We start from the raw sequence: 20,249 nt of genomic DNA on the forward strand, positions 1-20,249 counted from the left end.
GAAGATAGTTTTAGCTATAAATTTAATACCTTAGCTGCAGAATTTAAGACTTTTCACCAATCAGTAATCTTCACAAGTGACCGTTGGTCAGACTAGTGGCTGACATACTGAGCAACCCTGCTCGCCATTTGGTCACGGTGACACACAGTTGTCCAGTGAAGTCCGTTAAGTTGACATTTACGACAGCGGGGAATAGTATAGTACTAAAGATGATTCTGTTTATCTCTTCCGTGTTCTCTATTATTTTATCCTGGCAATGCGGGCATGACTGTATAACCCCAGTGGTGTCACCAGGGATTATAATGGAAAATTCATGTAATTGTCATGACTGTTTTACCATTACGCCCAATGGAGTCCGACAATGCCGACAATAAGAATGATTGAGAAAGAAACAAACTTTTACTTTATTGAAATAGTATGCAGAGATTACAATTGAAAGTCAGGTGTGCAGATATAAACTGCAGGTAATGTAAACATGTTACATAACCAACAATCATAGGCAGCTGACACAACTGTGTAGTGTTTGAAGCTAAACTTATCTTTTATGGATAAATACGACATTTACAAGTATGACATATCTAAGTTGGACTCTTGAAAATAGAATTGATAAAATTCTTACATAAACCTGCCTAATAAATCGATATTCTTATGAATTACGTACAGTGACGTGCAATTATTAAACAAAATTTCAATTTGATTGACTGAGGGGCCCAGAAATCGACCCTTCTAAAATATCAACTTTCTTTGTCCCAAGTAAATGACACTGAATGGAAACACTATTGGATCACACTTCAAAATACGATGTACAGATAACACTGATATAACAAGCATTAAAATATGATATGGAAACGAAGAGAACATTAAACTAAATTCAATTTGAACATCACCCATGAACATGTCAGCGAACAATCACATTATTAAAATTATTTTAATCCATCAGGATTGGAAGCAGTGACCTTGGGTAGATTTGGCCCAAGTAACAACATGTTGAGGGTACAGCTGCGAACCTGTGTGTCCGTTTGCTGGGAACTGGTTGATGGTCTTTAGTGTGGTGGCTGAGCCACCATACTTTAGTGGTGAGATTCGGTGACCCGGTTTTCAATCACTGTATCGTCTGGTCCATAGTCGATTATATACCTGCCTTTGTCATAATTCTGACATATTGTTGCGTGCTACCTTCAACAACAACAATAGCAGCAGCAACAACACCAATCATAACTACAACGACAGCAACAACAACAACAACAACAACAACCACACGGCTGTGTTATTCAAGGACAGGTTACTGGCATTGGTATGAATGTTACTTTCCTGACACCGATTTGACGTTTATTCTTTTCACATTGCTGTGATAGGAGACATAGGCAATAAGGCGAAGTACAGCGAAGTCTATTACCTCCAGGGCAGTAACAACACTTGCTCCTAAAATTAGACTCAGAGCGCCACCTATGTCACAGAAAAGTTCAAGCACCGAATACGCATATCTCTTCTCGACACTCTGATACGTCATCGACGACAGGTAGACGTCTACAGCCACGTAGTTGCTTCTCCAGTATTCCAGTGTATCGTTGGTGACGTTAGCCAGCGTGGAGAGGTATTCATCTGTCACCCTAAGACTGGATGATGAACGTACGTTGAAGGAGGTGTAGGAGCAGGTTTGTGGACAAGACGACTCACATTCTCCACGTGTTGAATGATATCTGATCATTGCAGGGACAAAACACTGAACGATTTGATCAGGTGTACATAAATCTGCATTCCCGGGTAGATATATGTCTCGACATGAACACTGTTCCAGAGAATAGTCGGTGATGCATTCAATACGGCAAGCCTCGCGGGAATAGGGTTTGTTGTAGTACTTGAGGCTTTTGCTTCCACAACCATCCAGGCCTGTTGGTGACGTCGCCGTCTGTACATAGAACCAGAGCGTGGTTGTGGGACATGCTATTCAAGTTGACATTCATAAACCAAAACATGAAGCTACCGTCCTGGATTTATGGGGTGTGACAGGGGGCGTGACTAGGTCTGTTGTACAAAGGTGCATATGGAATAACTCACTGATTTACCTATGACGCTTTTCTTCATATCGGTGCATGGTAATTATTGATTGCAATCAATTGGTGCATGTCACTATAATCACGAACTCATTCAAAACATGAACAAATCTATTTATAGATATTATTAGAAGAGGGTTAAGACCTCAACACTAATACCTAGTTTGTCTTGACGTAAGCTGTCAAACACTGCGGGCCCAGTGCGGGGGTAATGGAATCCTAGAAGGGACATTGTCGTTTCGATATTTTTAGACCTTGAAAACTGTCGTTATGTCGTATTGTCGCCCTTTGGTCCAATAAAAACTATTCAAAGCGCGACAATGTCACATAGCGGCAATGCGACAAATGACCAAAATGTCGCATTGTCACATAGTCGCACTTTGGTTAATTTTGCCTTTATCGCCTTGTTTTTTGTAAGGGCGACAACGTGACAATGCGATAACGCGACAATGCCCCTTCTAGGATTCCATAGGAGGTACTACGCGCGCACGAATGCACGTACATACAAACGTAATCTTACCGCTAACTCAACACCAAAGAAGTATTGCGAGCCTGGAGTGAGCGCCATCCCGATGTCATTCATCAGAAGTGGGATGTCAGGTGAATGCACGGCAATCTATAAAACACTGACTGAATCAACACAAGAACAAGGCTATTTATGACCAGGAGCCTAGATAAAATGTTGGTCTGGATTTAGTATAAGAAATGACGGGTGAATATTGTCTAAGACATACCTTCTCATGAATGTTCGAATGTTAGCTGTTCTATATGTTTTTAAAGGATGTGAACTCTCGAAGATACATCTAGTTTGACAAGAAGTGATATTGTCATGTAGTTTACATCATAGTACATTACCATAAACCCCGGACCCTCAGTATTCGTGCGACTCCTGATGAATTCCTCCGACTTAGCATTCAGAAGCAAATGCAGGCCAAAGTACCTCCCTGAGCCGACGGTGGAGATGCTGCCGTTGGCTGAAACACATATAGATATGTTACACATATTTGTTTATTCCATTCGAGTCTAATAATGACCTCTAAATAAAATACGTCTCATTCTTATAGTCAAGGGTGTAATGAGTGATATACATGTAAATGAGATGCTATAAGTGACATTGTGCAGAAAAGTGGATTATTACGAATTGGTTTGAAAATGTCAGATAGCCTATTAAGTTCAGCCAAGTTCATGAAAGACTTAAGTTTAGAAATGCAAAATAAGAAATGGTTAGGATCATGTATCAATTCTTGTCACATGTAAGTAAAAACAAGTATTGTTCAATTGCGTGCTTTGGGTTCAATCTGTTACTAAAATGCTGCCTTATTATTTTCTTGGCAATGTTGTACATGTATACGAACTAGCAATAATTGGTACCATTGAAAGAGAAACAGACTCCCATCTCTTTGTTCGTGTTGATCAGATGCTCTGCATCACATTCCAGCCCCGCCCAGTCACACTGAAAGCAGTGAGTGAGTGAGTTTAGTTATACGCCGCTTTTAGCAATATTCCTCCAATATCACAGCAATGGGCTTCATACATTGTACCCATGTGGGGAATCGAACCCGGGTCTTCAGCGTGACTAGTGACCGCTTTAACCACTAGGCTACCACACCGCCCCCACTGAAAAGAACATTGTACAGAATTGCAATTATATTAAAGCGACCTATGTACAAAAAGTATTAATTCAATTCATTTTCTCTGTCTAAATTCACATGAACTGTTTATTTAGGGTTGGGCATTCAATACACTGAAAAACTCAAGTCATATATATACCATATATTTACTTCCATCTTCACAGGCCTCTTATAATACGACTAACACTTTGATAAGGATCACAAAAATTCACAACTTTACTTAAACGTAGATTTATAATTTGAAATTATATACATTTATAACTGGATAAATAATGATATGGTAACCCCTCTTTAGGCAAACAACCACTTTAATTTAACCTTATGCACTTGATACATGAGTAACCATAAAAATGGTTTTGATGGCACCAATCAACCATTTTGCAAATCATGGATCGAGTCATTTGCAAATAAACAACACCACCTGTCAATATAGCAGGTATGGGATCCACAACATGCAATGACATACTGAAACCTGGCATTCATGCTACCAATACGCTTAGGCATTTAAACCAAATTTGACCCCACGTAATAGTTTTCTGTTGAATCCATGATTTGATCCTTAGCAAAGTGTGAATAGTATATTACCCAGTAGGTCTTGAGTGCAAGATGCTGACCCGTTTAAAAATACAGACAGACAAACAGATATTTCAATATCAGGGCCATTGGCCAAACTATAATCTTGGATTAACTTTCACAATCCGCGCATAAATACACAATACAGAGTCCATTAATTATTCCATGCAAGAGTTGTCATACATATAGATTTACCTGTGATATGTACCCTATCACACACCCATTTCACGTGTAAGGGCAATTCTAAGTTTATACACCTTAAGTAGGAACTGACCAATATCATAGACAACACTACATTTATCTGATGCCATAATATTTATAAAAGACTGATGTGATACTGATGTTACATGTTTGAAAAAACATGTGGTTCCTATGGTTGCATATTGTTTACACACAAATAATACATATTCATCTTCCACAAAAGATAATCCATCTTTAAGGCAAAAAGGGCAGAGTCGCCTTAAATATTCAGAGCCATCATAACGTCTTGTTTCTACTGCAAGCCCATAATTACAACATCTAAATCTTGCTATGGCAGACCTAATACAAACAGGAAAATATGATGATAAATACAATACAACATTTAATAATGATTTAAACTGCTTATAGTATTGTGTCTTTGATGAAACTCCCAATTCTGAAACCCACTTTTGATGGAGATTATCAAACAGCCTTGGCTTAAATACCAAATAAAGGTATCAAGCTGCCCTACATCTTGTGCAACCCAAGCAAATCTAAAACCAAGTCTAAACAAAATGGTTTTGATATGTGTATCTCAATTCATTCTTCCACCTTCATCCTAGAATAACATCATATTATAGAACTGCAAAGGTAGTCTATTTTCATTCATATTAATAAGTTTTGTCCAGTACTTAACCGCTCTAGCCATCTAGATATACTGAAGTGGGACTCTTCCACATTCTCCAAGAACCATATTATTTGTAGTATTCCTGCCAACTTTGAGAATCCATTTGCATAATTTTAATCTGAACACTCTCAATTTTCTTACAATAATTTACACCCCATACTTCTGAACCATAACACAATATTGGAACAACTGTAGCATCAAATATCTTAAACACGTCCTTACATGATAAACTGCCAAATTTCCTTTTCTAAGTATAAATAGCTAATAATTCTTCATTTGCTGCAAGAGAATCCTGTGTCCTGTTGCAGCAAAGTTTGGGTGTGAAAACAAGACCAAAGTATTTATATGACGAAACAACATCTATTGGATCTCCCTTGAAATACTGTCTTTCATACTTCCTCAATGGACCATCATTACGGAAAAACCATTACCTTTGCCTTACTCAAGTTAACTTTCATACCCGTACGGTCACAAAAATGCTCAAGAGCATATTTCTTTCTTTGCAACTGTAGCCATAGATGACACATCATCAGCAAACATGCAAACAAACATATTATCAAAAGTAGGAAATAAATAAACACCTCTACCACAACTCTCCGTCATGAAGTCTATCGGCTTATTTATGAAAATGATAATCATTTGTGGGCTTTAAAATGCACCCTTGTCTTGTTCCAATATTACGACTAAAATAATTTGATAAACCGTTTGTAAATCGAACACAAGCTGTCAAGTTAGAATACATCGATACTATGATCGCTATACACTCTGCTATGTACATGTGCGAGCGTGCGTGCGTACACGCGTACACATTGCTTTCAACACAAATGCCACCTAAATGTGGGTCTTGTGCACGATTTGCTGGATGCATGTAATGTAACATGATACATAGCGGCGCGATACGGAGGGTAAAGTATACCATGGTTACTGGTAGTCAGGACTTGACACACCGAACAGAAGCTGGCAATTGGTCGTCTAAAACATACAACCTGGCCATATATATGTAGCATTACATATTATACAGTATATCTTAAAGTAAATATAACCAGTTGCGAAGGTCGATGCTCATGATGCTGATCACTGGATTGTCTGGCCCACACTCGATTATTTACAGACCACTGCCATATAGCTGGAATATTGCTGATTGCGACGTGAAACAACAAACCAACCATCTGAGTATATATGCTGAATATGTCAAGGAACGCTATCTCTTTCCGCTTTTATTCACATCCGATGCGACTCTAACAATGTCGAGCTCATGCTTTACGACAGACCCATCCAGAATATCGGAACACAGACAACACCCATACATTCTTGAATATCAAAGCTTATTGTCACGGTAGTAATGTTCTGACAGGATGTTATCATTATTCGTTACCTATGTCACATTATTCCAGAATGTCCAAATGGAGTGAAATTGTTTTCATTTCTTAGAAATCATATAACGGTCAGACATTGCCAGGGGTATTCATATGTAAATGTTCCTTACCTGGAAAACAGAATCATTAGTGCTGTGTCCATATTTGAGGGTGGCTTCATAAATATTGTCCTCCTGCAAGAGGGAAAAGTCGTACCTGGTGTCATTAGATGTTTCTCTACTTTGGAAATCATATCTAAACACTTCCTGCACCGCCTCAGTTAAATTAAGAGGATCCATCTGTGATTTCTTGAGAACGTTGGTGTTGCACACTGTCACCGTTGGGAACTGCAGCGTTTGTGCCAACTTGACGTCGATATCGACGTTGACAGGCAACGACATATAAAGTTGGACCTGTTTGGCAATGTTGAAGGCGGTGAAGGTGAGCCCGCCACACACAACAAGGAACCAGAAGCAACGCCGAAGTGTACCGGATCTGACGTCAGCGACCTGTTTGACTCCCTGCATGGTCATCTGGTCCGCTAACCTTAAAGGAGGAGGCACAATATTCTTGTCCTGGTTTCCAGTCATTATTTATCTTGGAGTGTAAAACAGACTGCAAAGTCCTGACATCATTCAATAACCACAAAACTAACGTTTACCTTTAAACGTCGCTTAGAAGAAGAATATCTTCATAGACTACACAGTTCAAAACTAAATATTGTGTCTGTATATGAGACCATTGTCGTGAAGTGCCCATTGTCATGTCATTGTCAATCTCCTTTTATGAACAGTTCTAATCCATTGGAATGTTTCATACGCCTCTGACGTTCTGAAAGAACTGCCTCCATAAAAGGACAATGTGCCTTTGACCACTGTTGACTTCCACCAGCGATGACACTTGTATGTCGTCCATCAATTAAGGGACACACATGTCCTGTAACCCGATCCTATGCCTATAATAAGCCATCTACCCAATAAACAATTAATTAGTAAGTGACAAGGAAATACATGACTGATAACAGTTCCCATTGACTCCCATCATTGATAAAGGCAATGCATTTAAAGCATTGTACGCCGTTGCCGTGTGAATACCAAACATCCGGCAGGATGGGTTTTATGCATATTGCATGATTTTCGCAGTATTTAAATGTCAGTACCACCTTTCGCATGTGTTCTCCACATATCCATAACACGCTGATTTTTATACGCGCGTGTGCGTGTGTGTGCTGTGAGCATTATCACAGTAGGGGATGCCCATATGTATTTTGGCTATATTGAAACCTGTAGTGTTTTCTTGGCATGGGGACATAATAGCTATACCTGCTTTCGTTTTGTTTGTCTCACTCAAAACCAGAAATACCTTTAATTAATATTGACCAGCTCAAATATGTCTGCACTCTCCATATATACTCACCATAGTTCTTTCTGCGTTATAAAATTTATGTTCTGTCAGACCTTATTACTGAATAAACAGTGTGGTAGCCGGCATGCAGTTTTGTAAAGATTCAGAGTTATTTTCCATTGTAGTTGCTTGTGAAAACTCCATCAGTGTTCTCAACTTCAGTCAACCACCGTCGTGTCGAACTTATGGCTCTCTCGAACTATAACCTTGGTTGTGTCGAAGCTCTGATAATTCGAAGTATTTACTATTTACAAGTCCCTTTATCTTCGACACAGTGATTCACAGGATTTTTTTTGAAAAGCGTAATAAATAGGCCTACAATATGAATTCATCGACAATAATTCTGACGCAAACAAGATACATATAGGTTTACTGTACACACTGCTAAAAGCTCTTTGATGAATCCCTGACATCCATGTTACAAACAGGGAAGCAGTCAGTGCACGATTTACACAAGCTTCATTGACAATAATAATACTTTTTAATAATAATTGATTTATAGAGCGCCTATTTCCAAAAGATATTGCTCAATGGCGCTATGAAGAGAAAAGATTGTAGACAATGTCTATGGAAAAGAGAGTTTGAACAGATGGGTTTTGAGGGCAGTTTTGAAAGCATCAGCAGATTCTATTTCTTTTAGGGTGAGTGGTAGAATGTTCCAGAGATAGGGGGCTGCAGCAGATAACGCTCTTGGGCCCATGGCTGTTTTGACGTGAGGCTGTGTAAGCAGTAGGGAGTTTGACGAGCGGAGCAATCGGCTTGGAACATGGAGATGAATGAGGCTTTTAAGATATTGAGAAAACATGTTTTCATAGATGCAGCTGTGTGTAAGAAGAAGAAGTTTGTATTGAATTCTGCTTGATACAGGAAGCCAGTGAAGAGTTTGGAGGATAGGTGTCACAGTTTGGTAGCGTGGTGCACGGGCAACAACACGGGCGGCTGAATTCTGAATCCGTTGGAGTTGTGAAAGGAGCTGTTGAGGAATGTTGTAATAGAGGGAGTTGCAGTAATCAAGTTTAGAGAGAACAAGGCTGGTCGTTAGAAGCTGGGCGGTGTTGAAGTCTAAGAGGGTTCGGATCTTGCTAATATTGAAGATATGGTAGAAGCATCCTTTGCTGAGTGATTTGATTTGATTTTCTAATGACATTGTTGATTGAAAGATGACATCAAGATTTCTTGCAGAGTTGGACTGCGTGATAACATCTTGTCCAATTTCAAGAGATAAACTGTCAGGCACTGTGGAAAGTTGATGCCTGGATCCGATGGTTAAGAACTCAGTCTTTGTGTCATTCAATTTCAGAAAGTTCAAGGTCATCCAGTCTCTTATTTCAGCAATACATTGTTGTATCTTCAGTGCAGAACCTTGAGCAAGGTTAGGCTCCGCTTACAGATATAACTGATTGTCATCAGCATAAAGATGAAATTTCAGTGAGTGCTTTCGGACAATGTCACCAATGGGAAGAATGTGCAGACTAAACAGTAAAGGTCCAAGGACAGATCCTTGGGGAACGCCATAGTGGAGTGGTGATGCAGTGGAGAGTACAGATTCCACTTTGACGGACTGTGACCTATCAGATAGGTAAGAACGTACCCAGTCAAGGACAATTCCATCGATACCGATATCATGAGGATTAAACATTGAACTTTTTTTAATACAAGAAATAATTATCTGTTTCCAAATGATCAATCAGCTTTCAAAATCTCTAAATGCACATTTCATTGCCACACCCCAAGACAAGGAAGAGAAAAGTTACACTAATAGTTATTGATAAATATTTATCATTTTTTAAACATTTAAAACATGTAATCATTTTTCATACAATATTTGTTTTCACTGGTTTGTCATTTAATTTACAGTTAGAAGATTGAGCTCACAACTATGCATCGCCAGAGGAAACATTAAGTGACTATAACATCCTGAGCCTTTCAGACCACAACTGGTTAATGACCTAACATCCCATCATCGACATCAATAATCATGAGGCAATATGTACCGTGAAAACCATTATTGGAAGTATTATTTTACATCAAACAGACTGCTAGTTGAAATCATTAGTCAGTACATTGGATTTAATAGGTATCTTTTTTACGGATAAACACGTCTGTTTGATGTGTCCCCATTTTGTGATTGCGACTGGGAGTCATCGACATAACTGCACACCTACAGAGAACTACACTCTACATTTGAGTCTCTTTTTACACATAAACTGATAAAGGTGTATTATTTCGACTGTGGCATAAACACTGCCAACATATCTGAGGTCTAAATGTTCAGCAAATTACCATAAATATTTAGATTTCAGACAACCGACCAAAACAGTTCACTCACATGCAGCAGTCAACATCCGCCAACGACTGCAGTTACCCGTCTACTGTCTGACTATTTGGCTTCTGCAGTTAACCGTCTACTGTCTGGCCATTTGGCTTCTGCAGTTACCCGTCTACTGTCTGACCATTTGGCTTCTGCAGTTACTCGCTACTGTCTGGCCATTTGTCTTCTGCAGTTACAGTCTACTGGCTGACCATACGGCTTCTCCAGTTACCCGTCTACTGTCTGACTATTTGGCTTCTGCAGTTAACCGTCTACTGTCTGGCCATTTGGCTTCTGCAGTTACCCGTCTACTGTCTGACCATTTGGCTTCTGCAGTTACTCGCTACTGTCTGGCCATTTGTCTTCTGCAGTTACAGTCTACTGGCTGACCATACGGCTTCTCCAGTTACCGTCTACTGGCTGGCCATTTGGCTTCTGCAGTTACCATCTACTGTCTGACCATTCGGCTTCTGCAGTTACCTCCGATTGTCTGACCATTTGGCTTCTGCAGTTACTCGTCTACTGTCTGACAGTTTGGCTTCTGTAGTTACCCGTCTACTGTCTGACCATTTGGATTTTTGTGGGAGCCTTAACCGCTTTCAGCCATTTCAAAACAGATTTGACTTTTAGTTGTGTGTGTGCGTGCGTGCGTGTGCGTGTGTGCGTGAGTGTAAATAGTTAAGCTAATAAAATGAATACCTTAATATATAATGTTTTACACCGTCCACATCGCAATAAAGACAATGCGTGAGTAGGGTTTAATGTCTTCTGATTCTTTTGAGTGACTTGTGGCAGTTGAAACGTAAAGTAGTGTTGAGAATCCTTTTCCCTACTAAGAAATGCAATTGAGGATGACGTTTAACCTCCAAGATAAAGCCGACAGATGAATTTCAGCACAGAGAGTAAGTATCGTTTTACGCCGCTCCTAGCAATATTCCAGCAATATCACGGCGGGTGACACCAGACATGGTCTCCACACATGTGTGGAATCGAAGCCGGGTCTTCTGCGACAAGAAACGCTTTAACAACTGGGCTACACCACCTCCCTTTCGACTCGGTTGTTACGGTGGCCATTGTTGACAGTGGTGGCAGCGGAAGCTAGAAAACGGACCCAGGATGAGATACTGCTGTTAAAGCGACTGCATGAGCGTTATTAATTATTGTCAGATGACATGTCACTGTAAATAGCACACATGGAAAATATTTGCTGTCTAAGGCAATCTGCTTAACACATTGCTTCAGTGCCAGGGAATGGTGGACTTCCCAGAATACAGTTCATCTGACAGTCTGTGCTACCCCTCTCACGAATCTGCTTCTCTCCACCCATATAAGTCTAAATTCTTTGCTTGGGTTGGCAAAAGTACTGTAAGGTAATTTGGGCCAGACATTTAGCTAAGGCTTTAGGTGTATCGATGATCTGAAATCGGTCTATAACCATCAAATAGTTACACTATAGTCTGTATGACAAGGGAGATGTCTTACCTTTATGTCGAGCAATATTCTGGCAGCTTATGTATACATTTCACATATTCTGAGGTACAAAGAAACAAACTCGAAATGTTTCAACTTTATTGAAATAGTGTGGCGAGATAACATAAAATACCTTGGTGTGCCTTAATAAACTGCAAGTAAATTGAATACAGCGAGGTGTAAGGTACTTCATTAATGTTGCATGTAATGAAAGGTATTGCCTGTTTTGCAAATTAAATGGCATCTTCGTTGTTGAAGATGAATGGCATGTGTTTTATATCTGTGATGCATATTCTCATATCAGAAATAAGTACATATCAAAATATTTTAGTAAATGTCCATCAATTATCAATCTTATATCTATATTACAAAGTAAAAATGTTAATATCATCAAGGATGTATGTCTATTTTATACTATGTTGACAAGAAATACAAATCTAAATGAAATACATTATATGTGCTCTAATTATCCATCAATTTATGCATATGTATTTTGCGCCTGAGGCCTGTTACTGAAATAAAATTCTGTTCTGAAATAGTGTGGCGAGATAACATAAAATGCTTTGGTTTGTCCTAATAAACTGCATGTAAATTGAACACAGCGAAGTGTGACGGAATATCCATTCAAATACCAGAGTCAGGCTGTGAAAACTGTATGTAATGTGAAAACAGCACATTAATTGAGACGAAATATCCATTCAAATACCAGAACCTGGCTCTGTACACTGCATGTAAGGTGAAAACAGCACATTAATTGTGACAAAATATCCATTCAAATACCAGAACCTAGCTCTGTACACTGCATGTAAGGTGAAAACAGCACATAAATTGTGACAAAATATCCATTCAAATACCAGAGCCTAGCTCTGTAAACTGCATGTAAGGTGAAAACAGCACATTAATTGTGACGAAATATCCATTCAAATACCAGAACCTAGCTCTGTAAACTGCATGTAAGGTGAAAACAGCACATTAATTGTGACGAAATATCCATTCAAATACAAGACTCGGGCTGTAAGGGAGTAAATGTGAAAAGAGCACAATAATTGTGACGAAATATCCATTCAAATACAAGACTCGGGCTGTAAGGGAGTAAATGTGAAAAGAGCACACAAAGAGTGATGAAACACCCCTTCAAATACCTGGCTGTGTATGTAAGGTGAGATGACCCATTCCTGGTGAATGTCTCTTACCTCTACTTTCTAGTAACATACATAAACTAGTTAGAGCATGGAGCCAAATCGATGGTTTATGGAACAATACCATGTTTAAAAGGTATTAGATCAGTGTCACAGGTACCAGTTCGAGAACTGTTACGTACTAAATCGATCTAGTTGTCAGGCTGGGTGACTCTCATGACGTTGATATCAGTCACTGTATTGTCTGGTCCACGGTCGTATATATATATACCTGCCATTGTCATACATCTAGACTATTCCTGAGTGCAACCTTCAACAACAGCAATAACAACGACGGTTACAGCCACAAGTACACGTGTATGTTGGGGTGTATTATTCAAGGACGGGTACATGGCATTGGTATTAATGTTACATTCCTGATTTGACGTTTATTCTTTTGCAATTGCTATGATAGCAGAAATAGGTACTGAGGCGAAGTACAGCGAAGTCTATAACCTCCAGTGCAGTAACAACGCTTGCTCCTAAAATTAGGCTCAGAGCGCCACCTATGTCACAGAAAAGTTCAAGCACCGAATACGCATATCTCTTCTCGACACTCTGATACGTCATCGACGACAGGTAGACGTCTACAGCCACGTAGTTGCTTCTCCAGTATTCCAGTGTATCGTTGGTGACGTTAGCTAGCGTGGAGAGGTATTCATCTGTCACCCTAAGACTGGATGATGAACGTACGTTGAAGGAGGTGTAGGAGCAGGTTTGTGGACAAGACGACTCACATTCTCCACGTGTTGAATGATATCTGATCATTGCTGGAATCAAACACCGAAAGCCTTGCTCAGGTGAACATATATCTGCATTCCCGGGCATATATATATCACGGCAGGAACACTGTGCCAGAGCATAGTTGGTGATGCATTCAATACGGCAAGCCTCGCGGGAATAGGGTTTGTTGTAGTACTTGAGGCTCTTGCTCCCACAACCATCCAGGCCTGTTGGTGACGTCGCCGTCTGGAAACATGAAACGGTTATTAAAACGAATGGATGCATGAGATGATGTTGAACCATGCCGTTCATAAATTCAACGACCAAACCCCGAGGGTAACATCAATGACAACAGGTAAGAGCATGACTTTGTTCGACATGATTTACACATAAAACTCCCTTCCTATACACGTGCGAGTGTGACTAAATCTGATGAACAAATATTGCATGTGGAATAACCCGGTGATTTACCCATGAAACTGTTTCCTATTTTGAATGTATTGGTAATCCCTTCCTATACACGTACAAGTGTGAATATATCTGATGTACAAATATTACATGTGGAATAACCTGGTTATTTACCCTGAATGTGGTAATCCCTTTACCCATGAATTACTGTTTACCCTACTTTGAATGTATTGGTAATCCCTTCCTATACACGTACAAGTGTGAATATATCTGATGTACAAATATTACATGTGGAATAACCTGGTTATTTACCCATGACGCTGTTTCCTACTTTGAATGATTGGTAATCCCTTCCTATACACGTACAAGTGTGAATATATCTGATGTACAAATATTACATGTGGAATAACCTGGTTATTTACCCATGACGCTGTTTCCTACTTTGAATGATTGGTAATCCCTTCCTATACACGTACAAGTGTGAATATATCTGATGTACAAATATTACATGTGGAATAACCTGGTTATTTACCCATGACGCTGTTTCCTACTTTGAATGATTGGTAATCCCTTCCTATACACGTACAAGTGTGAATATATCTGATGTACAAATATTACATGTGGAGTAACCTGGTTATTTACCCATGACGCTGTTTCCTACTTTGAATGATTGGTAATCTTTGAATGATTGGTAATCCTTCCTATACACGTACAAGTGTGAATATATCTGATGTACAAATATTACATGTGGAGTAACCTGGTTATTTACCCATGACGCTGTTTCCTACTTTGAATGATTGGTAATCCCTTCCTATACACGTACAAGTGTGAATATATCTGATGTACAAATATTACATGTGGAATAACCTGGTTATTTACCCATGACGCTGTTTCCTACTTTGAATGATTGGTAATCCCTTCCTATACACGTACCAGTGTGAATATATCTGATGTACAAATATTACATGTGGAATAACCTGGTTATTTACCCATGACGCTGTTTCCTACTTTGAATGATTGGTAATCCCTTCCTATACACGTACAAGTGTGAATATATCTGATGTACAAATATTACATGTGGAATAACCTGGTTATTTACCCATGACGCTGTTTCCTACTTTGAATGATTGGTAATCCCTTCCTATACACGTACAAGTGTGAATATATCTGATGTACAAATATTACATGTGGAATAACCTGGTTATTTACCCATGAAACTGTTTCCTACTTTGAATGATTGGTAATCCCTTCCTATACACGTACAAGTGTGAATATATCTGATGTACAAATATTACATGTGGAGTAACCTGGTTATTTACCCATGACGCTGTTTCCTACTTTGAATGTATTGTTAACCCTGATCATACATTAATGAGTGCGAGTACATCTCATGTACTGATATATCATGTGGATTGACTTTATGTCTTTATCGTCCTATTTCTAAATATAGATGATGCTCTATACAATTGCATCGAGGTAATCCCAGGAGAGACATGGCAAAATATGTGGCTGGGTAGATGAAACACTCATTTACTTGCCACACCAAATCACACTGTCACTCGTAGCAGTACATCATTCTGACACACACACTTAACCTTACCGCTAACTCCACACCAATGAAGTACTGCGAGCCTGGAGTGAGTGCCATCCCTATGTCATTCATCAGGAGGGGGATATCAGGTGAATGCACGGCAATCTGGCAATACACGGAGTAAATATTCAAAAGAAGCCTAAAAGGAGATTTTAGTTTCTGGAAAGTCTTTTGTCGCTAATATAAGTATAAATGTTACATTGTTTCGTCTTAAGTTGTTTTCAAAATTGTACATGTTTGTTTGATTTGCAATTCAAGATAAATGCAAGCATCATCCGACCCTACCGGTAACATCGCTTTGTGGAACGGCGCCCAACTGCTTAAACCGTTCTTAGTGTTCACACTAAGACTATAAATAGATAATGTAAAGTCCTGAAGATGACGAAAAGATGCAAACAATTTAAAATGATTTTTGTGTATTTTGTTGTCAAAGAGTTAAGTACTATATTTATATGCATGTAATTTACTGCAAATGACGTTTCTTGATTGTCTGATCTCATGCTTTGTTGACACTTTTGAACTGATCGAGAGAACAGGATTCGACTGTACATAGACCAAGCCAGATTAGTGTTTACATCTAAAGATGATCAAATAATTAAATATGTAAGTGACAAGGATATACCATTCCGTCACATTGCCTTCAGTGTTTGGGTTACTGTGTACACGTACCATAAACCCAGCACCCTCGGTGTGCTCTCGACTCCTTACAAATTCTTCTGACCTTGCATCCAGGAGCAGCTGTAAGCCGTAAAGCCGCCCCGAGCCGACGGTGGAGCTAGTGCCGTTGACTGAAAACACCAAAAGCCCATATGAAAGTATAATGTCATCGCCAGAATATATCCAGGCTTGATTATCGCAATAAACAGATTCATAACAGGCAAAAGGGTCTTACAGGCAAAATGAGGGAGAATACCAGAAAATCAGCAACACCGGGTGTTCCCGTAAATGGCAATCATGACCTGCCCTACCGGTGGCCATTTAATTGGTTTCAAACTGAAAATCTTCGTTTTGTCAATTCTTTGTTTATGTTTTCGAAATTTTGGCTTGTCTTGTTACTTCAATTATTTTTTTCGCAATTTCTATTATTTTCTCCAAATTTCGAGTTTTAGGAACAGACTTGAACTCATGATAAACTCATTGAAAATGCGATAAAATACAGTTCTAAGTAGATTTCAAATAATTGAAATAACACAGTTTTTAGACTGAAAAATTAATTTATGCTACCAATATGGTGCAAGAAGATTTTCGTACATTTCCACAGACTCTCTCAATTGCCTACATGTAGTTAAGGAGCAAGACTTCCCAAGTTATCGAAAGCAATACAGCTGGCTTCCCAGAGTTGCGCCCCTTACACGTATAAGGAACCTGTGACACTCAGTTCCATCCTGCTCTGATCATATTTATAGTTTTGACAGCAACATGATTGTACTGATGGATTTTACTAGAGAATTAAAAATCAAAAACATGATTCACCTGGGGCTTTCCTCCGACATAAAGCTGACAGGTGGAGAATCACTGAATTACTTCCCCTAGCAGTTATCCTTAGTCAGTGAGTGAGTATGATTTTACGCCGCTTTTAGCAATATTCCAGCAATATCACGGCGGGGGACACCAGAAATGGGCTTCACACATTGTACCCATATGGGGAATCGAACCCGGGTCTTCGGCGTGACGGGCGAACGTTTTAACCACTAGGCTACCCCACCGTCCCCTTATCCTTAGTAAAACAATTCGGGTTCAAAATGTAGTTAAACTTAGCACTGGATTTTCTCCGCTGGGTAACTCTAATAACATGTTTGTAATGAAACCATTGATGTACATGTGGAAATATGTGTCAGTGAAAACAGCATATACCGTTGAAAGAGAAACAAAGTCCTATCTCGGTTTCAGTCAGGGTGAAATTGGCGACGTCACATTTTTCCTGCATCCAGTCACACTGAAACACATACAAACATCCGTGAGTAATCAAGACAGTTAATGACAAGACACCTAAAAGTACGTAGAATCTTATTGCAAGAGGCGAATAACGTCAAGCTTGCTGACTTACAATTTGTTGACTTATCGTATCCCAGTTGTGTAGATCCACAGATAATGTCAGTCCCTGTATTGCCGGGTACAGACAGAATATTTACATGCGTCATATAGTTGGAGTATTTCTGAATGCGGCTTTGAACAACCAGCCAACAAATAAGTCTTCCGTTTATCAATGAACAGAAGGAGTGGTTTCAAACTGACATCGCTACACCACACAGCTCTGGTCACCGTTGAGCTCCTCCATAGTTTACATGTCTTGCTCACTCTCCTACCCAGAGTTCCATGCGGCAAGCCAGCATAGTATCTCTGCCACGGGCCAGAAAAATGTGACGATTCGTCACATCTTGCAATGTCCATTCAATATAATGTACAGATTTCTTTCACTCTTTTATTTTTGGCGAGTCTACACATCTAACTAAACATCTTTAATAGAATGGTTTAGTTTCACTGAGAAAATATCCCAAAACATGTAACACTATTTCGATTTGCGTAGCGATCCTTTGTTTACATAGGTTGTACGGCTCCACGTGCTGTCATCGAAGCCGAAGGAGAGCAAACGATGCAGCCAGTTTGATATCTAAATATGTACTGTCATAGACCTAATTGTCGCAGTTGTGGAAGAATATATATGTAACAATGTAAAACATTATGAAGAGAGCGCCGAGAAGCTTTCGTGAGTCCAGTCTCTTCTTATTATGAATAGGCGCGTTTGATTACAAACAAGAGAAAAGTCCGGTCACGTGATATGCAAATTAGCCTGTGGCAGTGATGTTATGTTAAGTCATCGCTGTGCCGGAGTGTGATGTCTTGCTATGGCCTTTCTGATCTGAACCCGGAAGAGCATTTGTGAGATTAACTCCATGAACGTGTACGTCAACGTCAACGTTTGCCACAGACACGAGCATACCTGGCTAACACCTTACAGCACGAAACGGATGACAATTCCACAAGACAGAATCCGTAGACATATTCAGTTGGTGCCATGGTTAAAAGCAGTGACAACAGCACATGGTGATCACGTCAGGTACTGATCAGAACGCACCAGCCGTAAACGTACGTGTGTTGGGTCAGGACAATCAGTTCCGTGTCTGCTGAAAGTACGTCCACTGAACATTTGACTTTTACCATTCATGTTTCATCTTTGTATCAGTCAAATCAAATGAAATATGCACATTTGATTGAACACAGTAACATTTAGACTGCGGGTATCCTTTTTGGAAGAACGTAGTTTTAAAATATATTTCAATTACAGTGTAGGGAAAGTCCAATCGCGATGTCTGATCGCACTGTGCTGAATACTATAATAGCTTTGTCAGTTCTAGACATAAGTATTTTATCCTGATTAAAATGATTCAAACAAAAGGTATAGAGTTATTACGAGGGTACTTGTCCTAATATTCTCTATTCGGAATTGCAAGGTTTTTGTTCCTGAAACGTCCTAAAACATCAGGTTGGTCTAACACAATTGGTTCAGTGCAATTCCTTGACTGTGACTAGTACCAAATGTTTCAGCGATTTACACCTTTTTATGAATGCCACCATTTTAAAACATTTCGATGGTGGTTCATGAACACATGTTCTCAGTGTAGGCGGAATCCTGCAATGAACTCTGCAATAGGGTTTGCCTCTTTCAGTTCCAGAGAGAAAACGTCTACAGCTTGAGGTCTTGAAGAAGGGATTGAAAACAATTCTGTTTCAATCAAACTTTCCAATATATTTTCACAAGTAACAAAAGAGTTTCATCAAGTTGTGTTATTTCTTTGATAGTCCTCATACAGGCCTACTGTAAAACATGTAAACTGCTTATGTAGACGTTGCTTACCTGAAAAACGGAATCATAGATATCGTGGCCATACATATAGATGGAGGATTTAATGTCCATACCAGCATCAGACAGGTCGTAACTGCTGTAATTAATGTTTACTGCCGATTGGAAATCATATCGGAATGCTTCTTTAACTACCCCTGTTAGATTCAGACGTTCCAGACTTGATTTCTTAAACAGGTTCAAATTGCACAGGGTCACCGTGGGGAACTGCAGCTTCTGCGCGTACTTAACGTCGATATCGACGTTGACAGGCAGCGACATATAAAGCTGGACCTGTTTGGCGATGTTGAAGGCGGTGAAGGTGAGCCCCCCGCATACAACCATGAGCCAAAAGCAACGCCGAAGTCTACCGGATGTGACGTCAGCGATCTGTTTGACTCCCTGCATGGTCATCTGGTCTGCTAAACGTACCGGAGGAGGAACGCCATTCTCCTCGATGCATACACTCATTTTTAGATTTAGGGTATCACAGATGGCAAATGATGACCAGTTTGAGAAATTAAAAGTTTTCAATGTCAAACTGCCGTTCACATATCTATGACTCACTTGAAACCGAATAACCGCATCCTACACACATCCAAAGAATCAATGTTCCAAAGAGCGAAGACAGTTTTAACTGCCTTATATCTTATGCCTGAATGACTGATCATCATTGAGCACATATCATACAACATCTACAATGAGTGATATTGTCCACAGGCTGTGATCTGTGAACTATTTGAATCTGTTATTCAAGAAGAACTATTTCCAGAAGAAGAATTCAAATCAATGTCTACTGTTTCCAGTAGTCCACCCAGTACAGAACCTGACACCTTTGCTTG

The 20,249-nt window shown here is 39.5% G+C and overlaps 2 protein-coding genes across 2 annotated transcripts; both read right to left on the bottom strand.

Moving 5' to 3' along the window:
* Positions 1 to 1,074: 1,074 nt before the first annotated feature.
* On the bottom strand, positions 1,075 to 7,492 carry LOC124255490 (acid-sensing ion channel 1-like). Its single transcript, XM_046689419.1, has 5 exons — positions 6,613 to 7,492; positions 3,426 to 3,507; positions 2,910 to 3,028; positions 2,575 to 2,670; positions 1,075 to 1,909 (listed from the first exon to the last, which is right to left on the bottom strand). Exons 1-5 carry the CDS (start codon positions 7,069 to 7,071, stop codon positions 1,304 to 1,306), a joined length of 1,362 nt encoding a protein of 453 aa, XP_046545375.1. The 5' UTR covers positions 7,072 to 7,492; the 3' UTR covers positions 1,075 to 1,303.
* A 5,260-nt stretch (positions 7,493 to 12,752) lies between these two features.
* On the bottom strand, positions 12,753 to 19,878 carry LOC124255441 (acid-sensing ion channel 1A-like). Its single transcript, XM_046689358.1, has 5 exons — positions 19,423 to 19,878; positions 17,421 to 17,502; positions 16,236 to 16,354; positions 15,576 to 15,671; positions 12,753 to 13,813 (listed from the first exon to the last, which is right to left on the bottom strand). The coding sequence occupies exons 1-5, from the start codon at positions 19,876 to 19,878 to the stop codon at positions 13,214 to 13,216; spliced, it is 1,353 nt and encodes a 450-aa protein (XP_046545314.1). The 3' UTR covers positions 12,753 to 13,213.
* Between the last annotated feature and the right edge of the window lie 371 nt (positions 19,879 to 20,249).

This window comes from Haliotis rubra, unplaced genomic scaffold (assembly GCF_003918875.1).
Source record: "Haliotis rubra isolate DU_JTF1 unplaced genomic scaffold, ASM391887v1 Scf60, whole genome shotgun sequence".
In the NCBI taxonomy this organism is placed as follows: Eukaryota; Metazoa; Mollusca; class Gastropoda; order Lepetellida; family Haliotidae; genus Haliotis; species Haliotis rubra.